Source organism: Myotis davidii, unplaced genomic scaffold (assembly GCF_000327345.1).
Source record: "Myotis davidii unplaced genomic scaffold, ASM32734v1 scaffold292, whole genome shotgun sequence".
Lineage (NCBI taxonomy): Eukaryota > Metazoa > Chordata > Mammalia > Chiroptera > Vespertilionidae > Myotis > Myotis davidii.
In genome coordinates, this window is record NW_006285042.1 from 645701 (window position 1) to 664544 (window position 18844).

General features: G+C 37.3%; 1 protein-coding gene across 2 annotated transcripts in view; it reads right to left on the minus strand.

The window, feature by feature from the left end:
- Window positions 1–1678: 1678 nt before the first annotated feature.
- EAF2 (ELL associated factor 2) overlaps window positions 1679–18844 on the minus strand; it is a 36766-nt gene continuing 19600 nt past the window's right edge. For both annotated transcript variants that reach the window (XM_006755346.1, XM_006755345.1), the window contains exons 3-6: window positions 16661–16797; window positions 14666–14811; window positions 4943–5203; window positions 1679–1863 (exon numbers count right to left, since the gene is read on the minus strand). In XM_006755346.1, the coding sequence (XP_006755409.1) occupies window positions 1817–1863; window positions 4943–5203; window positions 14666–14811; window positions 16661–16797 (591 nt within the window). In that variant the 3' untranslated portion in view covers window positions 1679–1816. The remainder of the gene's footprint in view (window positions 1864–4942; window positions 5204–14665; window positions 14812–16660; window positions 16798–18844) is intronic.

Sequence of the window (18844 nt, forward strand, 5' to 3'; positions counted from 1 at the left end):
ATAATAGCATAAAAAATACCTGGAGGAAATCTAACGAAAGATGTTCAAGACCTCAAAAAATCACATGATCTTACTTACATGTGGAATCTAATGAATAAAATAACAAACAAAACAAGTCCAGAGACATGGAAGCATGGAAGAGACTGACAGATCTCAGAAGGAAGGGGGGCAGAAAGAGATTAACCAAAGAACTTATACACACACTAGAGGCCTGGTGCATTAATTCATGCACGGGTGGGGTCCCTTGGGGTGGCCTGCAAGAATCAGGCCCCAGCTCGAGGCCCCCAGCCTTGCAGCCCCAGCTCGTGCCCCCACAACCTCACCTGGCACCTAGCCTTGGCCTGGTGCTACCCCCTCACCTGCTCCACCATCCCTACAGGGTGATCAGTTGGGGCCGGGCCCCTCTGTCCAGCTCCCTCAGCGCCTGGAATCCAGGTGGTGGCCCCACCCCCCACTACCCCCGCTGGTCACCCTCTGTGGGGCGATTGACAGGGTGATCGGGACCCGCTTGCACCTGCCTTGGCCTGATGCTGCCAGCTCATCTGCTCCACCATCCCGCTGCGGTCCGGCTTGTCGGGGCCCATCAGGGCTGGAAGTACCTCCACTGTCACCCACTGCCAGCACAGTGTTGCTGACGCCTGCCATGTTCCGCACTGTCCCTGGTGGTCAGCGCACATCATAGCAAGTGGTGACCGCCCAGGGGGAAATTTGCATATTAGGCTTTTATTATATAGGATATGCATAGTCCATGGATACAGACAATAGTGTGGTGAAGGCCTGGGGTACAATGGAAGCCAGGTGGAGGACAGAGGTGGGGAAGTGGTGGACATCTGTAATACTCTCAACAATAAAAACAAATTAAAAAAAGAACTTGCTACTGGTCAGTGGCTTTCAACTATAAACTAATATTTATTTTTTCATACAAATAAAAAAGTGTTAGAGATGTAAATATTAATTATATCAACACTTAACTGTTTATTTTTTTCTCAAAAGTAAAATGAGAAAATGATGAAAAATATTGAGATAAGTTATTTCATTAAAATAATTATTTAGCTTCACCTTACCCTAAATTATAATTTAATTTTGTCAAGGACTAATAGAGTTTCAACAAAAATTAATGGAATACGAGATAGAAAAGGCTCAAAGATATAATTAAAATCACAGAATTTATTAAAAATCCATAGTTTTGACATTTCACAATTGGAGATAGCAATCTGGTAAAACAGAGCACTGAACTTGAACACTACAACACCTGATCTGCCACTTGTTAACTAATAATATGTGGGCAAGTTACTAACCTCTGAGTCTTTTTTCTCATCTTTAAAACTTCAAAAAAGTGCCCAGCTGGATGTGGCTCAGCGGTTGAGCAATGACCCAGAACCAAAGGTCACTGGTTCGATTCCCGGTCAGGGCATATGTCCGAGTTGCGGGCTCAATCCCCAGTGTGGGGCATGCAGGAGGCAGTCAATCAATGATTCTCTCTCATCGTTGATGTTTCTATCTCTCTCTCCCTCTCCCTTCCTCTTTGAAATCAATAAAAATATATTTTAAAAAAAGGGCAAATTCTTTTAAAAAAAGAGAAAATTCTTTTAAAAAAACTTCAAGAAAGTTTTAGGATTATGTGAAAATACATGGAAATGCAGGTTCTCATAAAAGGTTAAAAAATGTAACATCAATAGAAAATTCTGAATCAAATTTAATTTCTTTTACCATTTAAAGTAAAGTACCATTTCCTCAGTCTTAGGAATTTTTTTTCTTAGTATAAAATATATTGTCATATGTCTTGTAAATTTTACATTTATAGCTGAATGTTTCTTCAATCATCAGTATCACTTCCTGAATCACTCAGCTGCAAATCGTTTCCTAAAATAAAAAAATAGCAAAACTGTAATAATGAAATATTTATATTTAATATATTTATTTTTTGACAACAAATATTATACAGAAAGTAATCCAAGTGGCAACATTTTGTCATTAATAATCAGATTATTGATCCTACAATTTAATCATATCATTAGTAATTTAAATAATACTATCTGTAAAGAAAAAATACACCATCAATCTTCAGCATAGTTTTAGTATCATCTGGCTTCTATATTAGTCTTCTTTTACATACCAACATCACCCTTCTTTTTATATCACTGGTTTACATCAGGAAATGAGAGAAAATATAATTTAGAAGATCACACCATATCATTTGGAAGTGAAAAAATTATATAACTTCTTACTCAAAATGTTGTCAAAATATTTACATAGTGTTTAAGGGTAACTCATCATTGATTCCTTTTGTAATTCATCCATGTGATTACAGTCATGAAACTTACATTCCAGTGGAGAAAACAGACAGTAAAAAAAATAAACAAATATATAATATAATGCCAAGTAGGTATAAATACTATGAAAATATAAAGATGGGTATGGAACCTGGCCAGCATGGCTGAATAGTTGAGCGTCGACCTATGGACCAGGAGGTCACGGTTGGATTTCTGGTCGGGGCTCATGCTTGGGTTGTCAGCTCTATCCTCAGTGTGGGGTGTGCAGGAAGCAGCTAATCAATGATTCTCTCTCATCATTTGTATTTCTATCTCTCCCTTCCTCTCTGATATATATATATATATAAAATAAATAAATAAATAAAAATGAGTATGGAGAGAGATGAGAGGTGCTACTTTATACAGGGTAGTTGGGGAGGTCTCCTTGAGGAGTGACATTTGACTGGAGATCAAAATTTAAAAATAAAGTCAGCAAAATATGGAGATGGGTAACTGCCCAAGCTCAGGGAATAGCACATACAAATGCCCCAAGGCAGAAGCATTCGTGTTGTGTTCTCTGACTATTAAAAGGCCACTGTGGCTGGAGTGAAATGAATGAGGAGAATGATAAGAAATGAGGCCAAAAAGATATCAGTTGTTTTTTAGGTCATGGTAAAAACTCTGAATTTTGTTTAATATGGGAATTCATTGGAATAAAGATTTGGGAGTCACTGATTGCAGGGGTTTATCTGAAATTATGGGATTGGACAAAATCATTTGGGTAGTAAATTAAAATGGTTAAAAATATTCTCATATTTTTTAACTCCTCCACAATCAACAAAAGCTGGCATGTTTCAAAGTTAATACATAGTTTAAGAGTAGATTTTATGAGATTAAAAATGGTGGCAGGGAAGGAGGATGCTGCACAGACATGCTCCCAGGAACAAGATGGAATTACAACTGTAATACAGAAAGGCTTCCTGAATAATCAATGGAAAACTCACAGGAGAGAACCCTGATACCCAAGGACCAAAGGTGGAGATGGCATAGAGACTGGTAGGAGGGGCGGAGGCGTGAAAGGGCTGACCTGGCACCCACAGACGGCAACTGAAGTTCCGGAGAGATTTATCAGCTGTAGGGGGAAGGAGGGTGCCACTGAGAACTCTGGGATCTAATCCCAAAGCGGGGGCTCCCCAGCAGAGAGCACCAAACTGAGGAAGATATCCACATAACATCTAGCTGTGAAAAGCAGTGGAGTGCTGTCTGCCAAGGAGTGGCAGCTGAAAGTTCAGGCACCCTCTTAAAGGGCCAATGCACAAAAATTCCCGGTAGAGCCACCTACCTTGTGATCTGGCAGAGGGAGGGTGAAGTGGAATAGAGCTATGAGAGCAGAACCCAGGACTGGGGACTCAGAGGATAGAGCTCAGAAGGCAGACATCCCAAGTTTCCTGGGCTGAGTCATTCCCTCACACAGCAGGAGACATCTTTCCCACATAGACATCTGCCTGAACTGGGGGGGAAGACACACTATTGGAAAAAACCTTGCCCTGAGGCCACTTAAGAGATTAAAAATAACAATTCGAATGAGTAGCAGCTGCTTGTGTAGCCCGCCCCCATCCAAGGAACAGCATCCTCCTGATCACCACAAACTCTGTCTGAGGAACAGCAGCTGTACCTTCTACACCAGGGGTGGTCAAACTTTTTGACTCAAGGGCCATAATGGGCTCTTAAACTGGACAGGAGGGCCAGAACAAAAGCATGGATGGAGTGTTTGTGTGAACTAATATAAATTCAAAGTAAACATCATTACATAAAAGGGTACAGTCTTTTTTTTTTTTAGTTTTATTCATTTCAAACGGGCCGAATAAAGCCCGCGGGCCGTAGTTTGCCCACGGCTGGACTATACTGTAAAGAAAGAGAGGAATCAATTCCAATCAAGGGCACATGCAGGTTTGATCCCCAGTAGGGGACGTGCAGGAGGCAGCCAATCAATGATTCTCTCTACTCATTGATGTTTCTAGCTCTCTCTCTCCCTCTCCCTTCCTTTCTGAAATCAATAAAAATATATAATAATAATAAAGTAAAATTGTTTAAAAAAAGAAAGAGAGGAAATCAAGTCTTGAATACAATCAGGTTTCTAGTTTGCCTAATTAGAGGAATCCTATCTTTTATTTGGCTGAGCTTGTTTAGAAAATAAGCTCAGCTAAATACTATAAGTTGGTAAAAATAATATATTATAAGTTGGTTTTGGACAAAGTTAATTTGAAATGCCTTTTACTAAAAGATGATGTTGGATTTATGCATCAAGAGCTCAGAGGTCTGGGTCAAAGATGCAAATTTAAAAGTTATCCACTGACTGCACCACAAGTATGGAGATTATGCAAGGAAAGAGTATAAAAGAAAAAGGACCTAGGATTAAGTCTTGAAGAACTCCAGCTCTAATGACTGAGTAGAAGATCATAAACCAGCAAAGGAGACAGAGAAAAGTATCTAGAAAGATAGGAGAAAAGTCAATAAGACATTATGTCACAGAGTCTAAAGAAAATGAGTAATTCAATAAGAAGGTAATGATTAATAGCATCAACTGAATAAAATAGGATCTTTCTCTTTATACAAATTTTACATCATAATTGGTATGGCTTCACTGTGAATTTTTACTTTTCTAATTACTCATGCTTATGTATACTTACTTAAAGTATTCATCAGAAGGCCACTGTTGTTATGATATCTATTATGACCAGCATCTACATCAGGAATCCTGCATTGTGGCATGGCAGACATGGTAGGATCTCCAGAGATATAATTCCCTGGATCAGATGGAGAGGATCTGTACTCTTCATCTTCTGAGTCACTGGAACTACCCTCACTGCTTGAAGATGATGAACTTTTAGAATCTGATGAACTATCACAACTACTCATCTGGTCCATCAGACTAGCTTCTGCCTTCAGTTCTGAAAATGTAACAGAAGTTAATAGATAGGTTAAGTAAATATTAAATAAATATAATAAATTTTGAATGAGTTAGTTTCTAAGAAAGTGTTAACAAGAAATAAGACTAAACATACATTTACAGCTTTTTACTTTAAAAGCTTCTCTACTAATACAAAATAAACAGTAACATCCTTTTCCTAACCTTCTTTAAGTTCCTTTAAGCCTACCCCCTCAACCCCTCCCTACCCCACCGGAATAATCACTTTCTTGTGACCATATATGTTTTTAAATTCTGATTGGAAACTGGTATTTTAGATTTTAACACCCAACTCACACATTGTTTGAGCCTGAGTTCACTCTTTGTCACTACCCAACTAAGAGTTAAAAAAAAAAAAAAAGAAAAAAAGAAAGGAGCAATTCAAATTTTCCTGCAAAAGCTGCATCCATGGACCCAAACTTTTCCTTTCCAGCTTTTCTCTGTAGTACCTCTTTCTCTCATTTCTGGACAACATACATTTCTGGACAACATACATACAGAGTTCAAGAAATTCCCCAATTAAAAAAAAATCTCTATCATCAAGCCAAGCCTTACTTCAATGTTGAAACTACGAAAATTAGAAGACATAGGCAGTGTCTAAATCTAAACACTACATTTATTTATACTATTATACTGAAATAGACATGTAATCCAAATTCTTTTTATTTCCCCAATACATATAATGCAATGCAATACATACAGATGAATTCCTTTTTGTCAGCTCTATTGAGGTATAATTGACAAAATTAAAGTGTACAGTTAGTTTTTGTCATGAAGTATATTTCATTTTTTGTCAAATTCTTTTTTGCATCTATTGAGATGATCAAGAGTTTTAGTACTCATTCTGTTAATGTGGCGTATTGTGTTTATTGATTTACATACATTTAAACATTCTTGCATCCCAGGCAAAAAAAAAACACAAACATTTAATCATCATGGTATATAATTCTTTTAATGGGCTAGTTTTTTTGTTGAGAATTTTTGCTATGTTCAATGAATATTGGTTTGTAATTTGCTTTTCTAATAGTGTCCTTTGTCTGGCCCTGGTATGAGAGTAATGTTGGCCTCATGAAATGAATATTAAAGTGTTCCCTTCTCTTTAATTTTCTGAAATAGTTTGAGAATAATTGGCATTAACTCTTCTTTAAGCAGACATTTGGTAGAATTCACCAATGAAGCTGAAAAAAAATTGCTTTTTAATCAAGAATGATAGTTGAGCCCTAGCTGGTTTGGCTCAGTGGATAGAGCGTTGGCCTGCAGACAGAAGGGTCCTGGGTTCGATTGTGATCAAGAGCATCAATCCCCAGTAGGGGGCATGCAGGAGGCAGCCGATCAATGATTCTCTCTCAACATTGATGTTTCTATCTCCCTCTCCCTTCCTCTCTGAAAAAAATAAAAATATATTTTTAAAAAAAGAATGAGAGTTGAAGTCACAGGGATGTAAAGGACAGCACAGGGAATATAGTCAGTAATACTGTAATAACCACATATGGTGTTAGATGGTTACTAGACTTATCAGAGTGATCACTTCAGAAGTTACACATAAATGCCTAAACACTATGTTGGCCACCTGAAACTAATATAATATTGTATGTTGACTGTAATTGAAAATATTATTTAAAAAAAGAATGACCTGAAATTTGTCAAATGTTCTTTCTACTGTTTTTTTCTTTCTTTTTTAAAATTTGACTTTTATTGATTTCAGAGAGAGGGAGAGAGTGACAGAAACATTAATGATGAGAGAGAGAATCATTGATCAGCTGCCTCCTGCTCACCCCACACTGGGGATTGATGTGCCCTGATCGGAATGGAACCATGATCTCCTAGTTTACTGGTCAGAGTTCAATCACTGAACCACACAAACTGGCCTTTTTCTACTGTTTTTGAGATGGCTTTTGTTTTTTATTTTTAAAACTGGTGAATATTGATTGACTTTCAAAAATGTGTATTCCTCGGAAAACTCCATTTAGTCATGATGTACTGTCCTTTTAATATATTAGCATTTCACCACCACAGCAATATTGGCATTTGGAGTTATATAATTCTTTGTTGCTGTTCTGTCACTGCAGCGTGTTTAGCAGCATCCCTAGCTTCTATCCACTAAATGCCAGTAGCACTACTGCTTGCCAGCTGTGACAATCAAAAATGTCTGCAGACATTGCCAGATCTCCCCCTAGGGGACAAAAATCATATCTAGTTGAAAACCACTGTTATATAATCGTTAAATTCAATTTGCTAAAATTTTGTTTAAAAATTTTGCATCTATATTCATAAGGTATCAGTTTGTAGTTTTGTTGTTGTTGTTTTTTTTCCCTTGTACTATCTTTGTTGGGTTTTGGTAGCAATAATTCTGACCTTGAGGAATGAGTTATAAAGCATTTCCTCTTTATTTGATGATTTATTTTAGATTTATTTATCATTATTTTTGAGGGTATTACAAATGTTCCCCATATCCCCCCAATTGCCCCTCTCCATCCAATTCCTGCCCCACACTAGGTCTTTACCACACTATTGTCTGTATCCATGGATTATGCACATGTGCATGTAAGTTCTTTGATTATTCCTCGCTAGTCCCCCTCTCCCATTTCCTCTGAGATCCGTCACTCTGTGCCATGCTTTCATGCCTCTGGGCCTATTTTATTTGTTGGTTTATTTTGTTCATTAGATTCCACATATAAGTGAGATCATGTGATCCTTGTTTTTCTCTGACTGGCTTATTTCACGTAGCATAATACAGAGTTTGTATCAAATTGATATTATTTCTTCCTTAAATGACTGGTAAAATTCTCCAGTGAACCCACCTCTGGCTGGAAATCTGTGTGTTTATGGGGGTAGGGGTAGGGTTTTATTCTATTGTTTAAATTATTACATATAATATTACATATGTTTCCTTTTCCCCCCATTGACCTCCCCTTACCCCCTGGCATATGCCCTCACCCCCCTAGTGTCTGTGTCCATTGGTTATGCATATATGCAAGTATACAACTCCTTTGCTTGATCTCTTACTCCCCCCACCCTCAGGGGTAGGGCTTTAAAATACAACTCAATATTTTTAGAGGATGTAGGAATATTCATGTTATCTGTTTCTTCTTGAGTCAACTTTGTACCCTTTAAGGAACTGGCCCATTTCATCAAATTTATCAAATTTATGGGCATGCACAGGGAGAATAAGAGTTTAAGTAACTTTCCCTAAGCCACACAGCTGATACATGATAGAGCTGAGATTTAAGTGCAAGTAGTCTGACTCCAAAGATGACATTCTTGGTTAACCATATATACTATGTCTAACAGAGACCAAAAGCTGGTTCTTTGAAGATTGAAATATATCAAATTCTAGCAATATTGATCAAGAAAATGAGAAAGACATGGCACAAATAATCAGTGTTAGGAATATAAAAGGGCCATAACTATGAATATTGTAGGGCTTTGTATGGATAAATTATGCTAACAGTTTGAAAATGTGAATTAAACTGACAAGTTTCAAGATAAAATTAAATAAAGAATTAAAAAAACTGAGTAAACCTATAGTCAGTAAAGAAATTTACCCACACTATCAAGAATCAGGAAAACATATACAACTGTTTCAATGAATAGAAAAGTATCTTGTATATAAATCCTTTAGAGTACATTCAGACATGTACACAGATAGACAGGAAAAGGAGAAGAATGTTTTGGAAAGTAAAGAGACTTTTGTAATTTTTTTAAAAAACCTAAAACCAAAGTGGCAAAATGTTAAATCTAAGTTGTAGGTGTATTATTTGTTATATTATTACCCGTATTTTTCTGTATGTTTGAAATATTCATTAAGGAAAGTTTTAAAGGTTAGTTGAAATCATGTACGGGAAGACTTGGTACATAGTATTTACCTTTAAAAACATAATGTAAAAATTTTACAGTATGGATAGAAATTGACAGTTGCATTAGGGTGGTGAGATTGAGTGATTTTATATTAACATTATTCTTCAACATTATATTATCTTCTAAATAAATAATATTGTCTAAAAAATAACAACTTCATTATAAAAATTCAAATAATTTGCACATAAAAAATGAAAGGTTCATATAATCCAAACTCCTAAAGATAATGCTTACATTTTACTATAATTCTCCCAAGTTCTTCTATGCATCTACAAACTTATACAAATTTTGTTTTCAAAAATTACTCATACAGCACATATATTACATGAAAAATTTTATTTTTTGCTTAATAAAATATCTGGATATCCTTCTTTGTTACTAAAAATGTGGTCTCTTTAAAAAAACTGATGTGCAGTATTTGATGGGCACTTGGGATTTTTCCATGTTTTCCTTAATATGAAAAACGCTGCATGGAACATTCTATGTGACTGAGAGAGATATATCTATGTATATCCTATATAATAAAAGGCTAATATGCAAATCCAATGGCAGAATGACCAGTCGCTATGATACGCACTGACCACCAGGAGGCAGGTGCTCAACACAGGGGCTGCCCCCTGGTGGTCAGTGCACTCTCACAGAGGGAACATGACTCAGCCAGAAGCCCGGCTTATAGCTGGTGAGTGCAGCAGCTGTGACAAGAGCCTCTCTCAGCTCCACTAGTAGTAGTAAGTGCTAAGGATGTCCTACTGCCGGCAGTCAGGGAGCGGGCCTAAGCCGGCAGTCAGACATCCCCCAAGGGCTCCAGGACTGTGAGAGTGCAGGCCAGGCTGAAGGACCCGCCCTGAGTGCACATATTTTGTGCACCAGGCCTCTAGTATTTAATATATCTATCTGCACAAGTTTTGCTTTAGGAGAACTTTCTACATAAGGGATATGCACTTTTTATGTTAATAGTTATTAGCAAATAAGGATAATGATAATAACAAATCCTCATACAGCAGTTACTATGTACTAGACCAGTGATGGTGAACCTATGACACGCGTGTCAGAGGTGACACACAAACTCATTTTTTTGGTTGATTTTTCTTTGTTAAATGGCATTTAAATATATAAAATAAATATCAAAAACATAAATCTTTGTTTTGGTATGGCTGCAAATATCAAAACATTTCTATGTGACACGGCACCAGAGTTAAGCTAGGGGTTTTCAAAATGCTGACACGCCGAGCTCAAAAGGTTCACCATCACTGTACTAAACACTGTTCCAAGTGCTTTGCAGAAAAAAGTTGCTCTACAAAAATTAATATGTGCCAATTTATAATTTCTTAAAAAAATGCATGAACGACTTGCTTCCCTTTATGTTCTTACCACTACTGAATGTTGACAAATGTTTTAGCTACTTCCAATCTCATAAATGAAAAACTATCTGTTAATCTTAAAATGTGCATTTTAAAAGCATTAGTGAGTTTCACCAATCTACCTATATAAAAGCCTAAGCAACCATTAGGATGGAATGACCGGTCGACCAGTCGCTATGATGTGCATTGACCACCAAGGGGCAGACACTCAATGCAGGAGCTGCCCTCTGGAGGTCAGTGCAGTCCCACAGGAGGAGCACTGCTCAGCCAGAAGCTGGGCTCATGGGTGGTAAGCACAGGTGTGGCAGCAGCACTACCAAACGGGGAGCGGCAGGAGCAGGCGCAGTGGGCTAGGATGAGCATGAGCGGCATGGCGCCCGGTTCGGGCTCCTCCCTGGCTGCCTGCTGCTTGGTGCACTGCTACATCCCTCAGCAGTCAGACATCCCCTGAGAGGTCCTGGATTGCAAGTGACTGTGTCATAGCTTATAAACTACTACATCCCATACACAGTTAAACAAGGAAGGTGGCTTCTGTAATATTTGAAAAAGAGATCTGTGGCTGCTTAATTTTACTTTATCAAAAGACTCTCTAAACTGTCCACGTCCTATTTATTCTACATGGGGATGAACATGCATTCCTATATATTGGGAACAGTCTCTGAGATTTAAAAATTAAAACCTGGCAAGACTACTCTAACTATGAAAAAACAGGATGCTGCAGCGATGACATGCATGGACTCTGGCTTGCACATTTTGCAGTCAGCCCTGATTCTGACACTTATAACTGTGTGACAAAGCCAATTACTTAACTTCTCTCTGCTTCAGTTTTTCCACCCGTACGAATGGGAAAATTGTACTAATGCCTCAGAAGGATCATGTTATGAACTACTTTTTATAATCAGGGCAAAAAAATGTAGCTGCCCATACACAGCAAGATGCCTTTCACCTGTATGAAAAGTATGGTCACTGGTGCATGCAGCATCTTGGATTGCAAGAGGAATGTCCGACTAAGCCGGCCTAAGCCGGCAGCATGCGGACATTCCCCCGAGGGGTCCTGGACTGCAAGAGGGTGCAGTCCGGACTAAAGGACCGCCCCCGCCCCCTCACCCAGTGCAGAAATACACTGGGCCTCTAGTTAATAAATAATATTGACGAGACTAAACTCTGTTTTACTTACAACTGTAAACCTACTTTTGCCCCACCCAGTATTTATTAGCCAATGTATATTTTATGTTGTGAAACAGACTTAAGTCTATATAGAAATTTTGCATGTGATAAAAATGGCTTTTCATATTAGCAAAAGAAATGATGGCTTATTCAATAAATGGATATTAATATATAATACTGTTTATCAATACAATATGTTGATTATCAAGATTATTGATACTGTTGGGGCAGAGGGAAATTTGGATTCTTATTTCTTAAACCAGTGGTCGGCAAACTCATTAGTCAACAGAACCAAATATCAACAGTACAACGATTGAAATTTCTTTTGAGAGCCAAATTTTTTAAACTTGAACTATATAGGTAGGTACATTGTTATTAACTTAATTAGGGTACTCCTAAGCTGGCCTTTCCTAAAAACGTCCTCAGTCTGATTGAGGTATGTTCGCTGAGGTCGACTCCTTCCAACTCTCCCATCCACACTTGTCTTGTATACTTGTTTCATCTATCTCCTTTCGTTCATCCTCTCTATATGTCCAAATCATCTCAACATACCTAAAAAAATGTTTCATTTTATAATAATAAAGCTACCATCACAAAATAATTACGATTCTTAAATTGATGACAAAAATACCTGTAGGATTTGCAGCTGGTTGGAAAAATACAGGTAACTTTATGCTTCGAGTAGGCACTTTTGTCACCCGCGCGCGATTTGCGGACACGACTAGCACTAACCACTGCACAATGAGACTGCTGACTGACTGGCTCACGCAACTCCTGCATGAATCACGCCACCTACCCCGAGCTGCGTATCCCGCGGCCCGCCTGCGCTGTCTCCCGTCGCCTGACCAACCGACACCCCCCACTTCTTCTAACTCCACTTCTTCAAAATAGACTCACCCAGGCCGAAAACCGACTTCTGTGCATGGGCCACAAAGTTTCAATCGCACTGTATGTGTGCGCCTGCAAGTGGTATTTTGTGGAAGAGCCACACTCAAGTGGCCAAAGAGCCGCATGTGGCTCATGAGCCGCGGTTTGCCGACCACTGTCTTAAACTAAAATTCCAGGTAGCTCAAAGATGTAAATGTAAAAATTAAACCATAGAAATACTAACACAAGTGCTAGGCATCTAGATATAAATCTGAAAACATGATTCAACTATTGCAGGAGGCACTGGCAGAGTAGGGTCAAGAAAATATTTAAAAGAAGACTGTCTGCCCTAGCTGGTTTGGCTTGGTGGGTAGAGTGTTGGCCTGTGGACTGAAGGGGCGCAGGGTCGATTCTGGTCAAGGGCACATGCCCAGGTTGGGAGCTCAATTCCCAGGAGTGGGTTTGCAGGAGGCAGCCAATCAATGATTCTCTTTCATCATTGATGTTACTAGCTCTCTCTCCCTCTCCCTTCCTCTCAGAAATCAATAAAAATGTTTTAAAAAAAAAGACTGTCTAAGGAACAGGCTATACCAGTTATACACATCTCAATGTAAATTCTTATACAAAGTTAGATCTTATGCTTAGATCATGTTAACTTACATTCTACAATGCTTCAATACAATGCTTTTATCAAGGTCTCTGCTAAAAAAACTGACACAGAGAGGAACTTCTCGTGTTGTAAAATTATCATTGAAGATACTATATCATTTAATACACGCTAGAACCGATTCCATATGATGAACTTCGTTTAGAATTTAATAACAGGGAAGAGGCTAATTCTTTAGAACCTGTCTCTTAGGTAATCCAAAATATGCTATTTAGGTCTTAATTTTTGTTTTAGTGTTTAGAAAGCTCAAATCTAAATTTAATGTTTTATTTATTAACAAATTTGCTTCCTCTTCCCCTTTAATACCATGATTTTCTTTTCCAGTATTTTTCTGTATATATGTAAATTAATGACATCATGATTCAAATCCATTTTGGAAGCAGATATGATATAATAATAAAATTCAAAATCCCTTTTACCAAAAAGGGCTCTGAGCTTATATCTTCCTTATTGTTAGTAAAGGGGACAATAATTGTTAGTTTAGGGGACTAAAACTATACTGGGCCTAGAAGAGGGCAAGTGGAATTGGATTGCTACATGTAATTTATATAGAAAAAGTGAAGAGGCAAATATACAGAAGCAAATATACTTTGGTGACCAGGGTCTTATTACTACCACAATTACTATAACACTAACACCGAAACTGCAGCTAGAAAAAAATGGAGATTTAAATGTTCTTACTTTCAAAAGGACTGTGCCTCCCTAGAAACACTTTCTGCTCAGATTCAGAAGAACTTGCCTGCTGCTTCCGCTTACTATATCTCCTCACTTCACTATTGTTTTGGTGACATCTTAGACATCTATAGTCTGGCTATGCATAAAGAACTTCGACAGGAAGATGCTGTGAAGAACTGAATTTGAATCATCACAACTGTCAAAAAGAAGAAAACTCCAGTTACATATATCTAAACACTTTCCCCCCTGAATAATAAAAAAGATATAAATTCTCTTATATAGATACATAATTACAGAATACCCTAAATCACAAACTATACTCTTCCTCTCCAAAATCCATAATACTAAAAAAATTATGTTCTCAATAAAACTTTACAGTTAATTCCCTTATTAAAATGAAAAATTTCACTTATCTATATCATAAAAACAACCGGTCACCCGGACTCATGGCTCGCGTGGTGGGGGGAGCCGCGCGGTGAAGAGGGAGCAACAAGGCAGGCAGCAGAGCCATGTGGCGAAGAGGGTGCAGGGGATGGGCGCTGGGCAGGTGGGAGCTCGGTGCAGGTCCCCAGGTGGTGAGCAGAGGTGCTCCCGCCACTGGGGGAGGGTCGGGGGTGCAGGGTGAGGCGGCACGCAAGGGAAGGGCGCGGGCTGGGAGCTTGGCAGGGCACTGGCAGCGTCCACAGAGCGTATGAGGCGTCACGGGTGTGAGGCTTCACGGGGTGGCGGACAAGGCCCTGATGGCAGGCTAGGCCTAGGGGACCCTACATGCGCATTATTTAATCGTGCGCTGGGCCTCTAGTTCTTAATAATTTCTTGTAAAGGAACATTATATACACTTAGATTTTACCTCTTTCAATATCATCCATCGGAGATGTTGGGGACATCTTGTCTTCGGATGGAGAATCTTTTACAAGATTGGGAGTCCTAGTTAAATTCCACATTTGTTGCTGCTGATGCTCTACACGAGACTGAATTTTACTGCTTCCTTCAACTCTGCAATTAAGAATATCAAAGGTCAGCCCTGGCAGGTTTGGCTCAGTGGATAGAGCGACAGCCTGTGGACTGAACGGTCCCAGGCTCGATTCCGGTCAAGGGCACATGCCTGGATTGCGGGCTCGATCCCCAGTAGGGGATCCTGTGCAGGAGGCAGCCAATCAATGATTCTCTCTCATCATTGATGATTCTATCTCTCTCTCCCTCTCCCTTCCTCTTTGAAATCAATAAACATATATTTTAAAAAGGGAATTATAAAAAAAAATCAAGTCAAAAAAGATATGATGGCAATGTAACAATTTCAATTTACTAAGTTACTAACACTGACCACTTATTTTTTCCCCTAGACATCTGAAAATGGTATTCAAGAATTAAAACATTAATTCATTATTTAACAAATACTTCTGGATCCCTGCTATATATGCACGGCATATACACGGTCCCATTGAGGGATACAAGTGTGAATATAAACAAAATCACTGCTCAAAATTGAAGTGTTAAGATATACACAAATGCCTAAAATAAAATATACCTAAGTGTATATAGGTACTATATATTCCCTACATTCTAAAATTATCATTTCTATTAAAATTAAGTCACTTCCACATTTTAACAGAGGCATGCTACTAAAGCAGATTCATTTCCTTTTAATACTTTTAAGAAGAGTTTATAACACAATTATATTTGACTTTTCTGCCTTTCCTTATTCCAGTCACCAAATTCTGTCAATTCTTCCTTGTATGCATTTTTCTGTTTCCCACATAGTTTCACTTTACTCAGTTATTTGGTGTATTAATGTTTCAAAACAAAAATATTTTTAATTAAAAATTTAATCTGTTTAAAAAATTTAATACATAATCACTGCCAATGGAGCCGTTAAGACGTCCTAATTTCATATTTAATATTGAAGGTATTAGCTTTAACCTACCTTTATGATCTTACTTTTAATCCACTATCAACCTCACTCCTCACTTTCCAATACTTATTTATTTGCATGCACAGAGACAAATCTCTTCCTTATTCAAATAGGTCTTACTCATTGGCTCCAAATAAGTCAGATATATTCCTGCCTTTAAATACCCTCATGTTCTCTCTGATCAATTAAATCAGTCATTTTCAAACTATCCTACCAATAAAAAATCACCTGGGAACTCATATATTTAATAAGCATTAAGGGTAAGTCTTATCACCAAGTATGTTTGGTGTGGAAAAAGCCCTAAATCTTAACCTCTTCTCAAATTACATCAATAAAGGCTCCCTGAATGCTCCAATCAACCATAATCTTTCTCTTCATTTAATTCCTAGAGCGAATTTTATCTATACTATTTGCATAGCTTTGAGAGCAAATCCCTTATATTACATAGCAATTAATGCACCTGCCTAATTCCAAAAAAAGGTATGAGATGGCTATATTCTCTTATTGACTTTCCTAGTAGAATTATATGTTAATCCAATTAAAATGCAGAAATTTTGAGGTTAGTACTTATATAGAAAACCTTCGTTCTCCAAGTGCCTTACATAGTCTAGGTGTTCACTTTTACTAATGAAGATGAAATTATGTTGAAGAGTACATGATGGCTCCTTTCAGTCCAGTTCTACATAGAAGAAATTATATCTTTACATGTAGAAAATTTTCAGAAACAAGTTTTTATGTGTCACAGAGAGAAATCGTACAAGGTTGTGGCTAAGGCTCTCCACCAAATTTAAACTTGAAAAAAGGTTAAACCATTTTTGTATCCCATAGAAATAAGCCTTATATAATAATGTGGCTTAATCAAATAATTTTTTTCACTGACATTTCCTTAGCATTTATGTACTGATAAAAGAATTTGTTTTGTTAACCACATACCTTGTTTTTTTTACAGTGATGTTGCTGCTGAGTTTTTCTAGTCGACATTCTCCAGTATCATGGTTAATTATCAAAATGCATTCTTTTAAGTAAGGTTTCTTTGAACCCTTAAAAACAGTTACTGGTGAAGTTGATCCCTGTTTAAAAAGTTAATTATCATTACTTGAAATTTATCATATAAATTCAATTGGGAGGGACTTTGAGATCTTCTGTTTCTCAATCTATACTTCAAGTCACCTAACTACCTAAGTTTAGTAAAAGTCAAAAATAAAGACAGGCTGAGATCTTAAAGTTGCTATCCTTGAGGAAAGGGAATAGAGAAAGTACTTTCGCTGAGTCAGTAAAGATTTATTTCATTCGTCTACAACAGGTAATTGGGATTCAATTCTAATACAACCAATATATTTTACAGATAAAGGAGCAAAAGCCCCGAATCATATTTTCTACCCCTTTTCTTCCTTTATAAGCTTAGTTTTTAAAATCTTATATTTTCTTAAAATGGTGCTTCCCTATGCAGATTAAGGAAAATGAATGTATCAAGAAACACCTGTTAGAGTAAACCCACTGATTAAACTTAGCATCATGAAAGGTGGGACAAGCAAACATTATATGCTTCATGACGTGGCATAAAAGAAAGCATCACCCAAAAACAAACAAAACAAAAAACGCACAAATAATCTAACTCTCATCAAGTCTTTACATATATAACTACCAGTTTACAGGAAATATGAAGAATAAAGAAACAAGTTAAATAATACAAGACAGAAGTAATTTGAAAGCCAGAACATGGGTATATTCTCTAAGACAAATAATCTGGTTTCTGTAGCATACTAATTGTATAAAAAGGGACATTTACAGAATAAAAGAGACTTAAGAAACATAGTCAAAATATTATAGAAACTCTAATTTGGATCCGTAGAGGAGAAACTGTAAAAAGACATTTCTGAGTGCATCATGAAAATGTGAGTATGGATCCAGTATTATAATTAATTCTGCTACGCGTAATAACAGCAAGTTACTTAGGTAAAAAAAGAACAATCCTTGTCAGTTAGAGATGCATACATAAGCATTTATGAAATGGCATAATATCTGAGATTGCTTTAAAACATACCAGGAAAAAAAGTGGTACGAGAATATATAAAAAAGATTAGCAAAATGTTGGTAATTATTGAAGATCGGTGATGAGTACATGGGGGTTCATTATACTATACTATTTTCCATAATAAAAGGTTAAAGAAACCTAGATCATTGCTCACGACCTATGTGTTTTCACGACCAATGTGTTCTCCTCCTTCCTTCATGTGCATCCCTCAATCCTTAAGGAATCTTGTTTATCATCTTTTAACTTTATTTCATACATTTGTACCCTTAAACAATAAAGTGTTATATTTGCTTGTTTTTTTAACTTTTTAAAAATGCATTAAAATGTTAAAGCACTCATTATAATAATTTTGTCAAACACAATAGTAATATTAAATCTGGTTAGAAAAGGGTGACTTCTGAAAAGACTAAAGGGTATATCATAGTTTAAAGGTTAACAATCATTAGAGATTTAACATGTAACAGAAAAAGTAATATGAGATAAATTTGGTAATTAAAGATATCATAAATGGGGGTAGATTAGAGATTTCTGAAAGGTAGGGAGAGAAAATGATGAAACCAAAAGAAAAGAACAGGTTTTTCACCTCACATCTAAGACTTAAAAAAATCTATAGGAAATCAAGCATGCAAAGTATACAGACAAGAATATGTCTGGAGTGGCCTTAGAAGAGTGAGATGTGGAGCACTAAGTTGAAGCACTGGTAATGTGAAGAGCCAGAAACATGGTCATGACAAAACAAATTGGGCTACTTAGCTGGTAATTATATTTTTCAAATGTCCTGGATGAAAACAGGTGACTATGATACCCCAAAATAGCAAGGACTTCAAGTTATGGTTGATAGACATTTATGCAATATTCTTTTTTTTTTAAATTAAATCTTTATTGTTCAGATTATTACATTTGTTCCTCTTTTTTCCCCCCATAATTCCCCTCCTCCCAGTTCCCGCCCCACCCCTGCCCTTACTCCCCACCCACTGTCCTCATCCATAGGTGCACGATTTTTGTCCAGTCTCTTCCTGCATCACCCACACCCCTTTCCCCCCCAAGAATAGTCAGTCCAATCCCTTTCTATGTCCCTGACC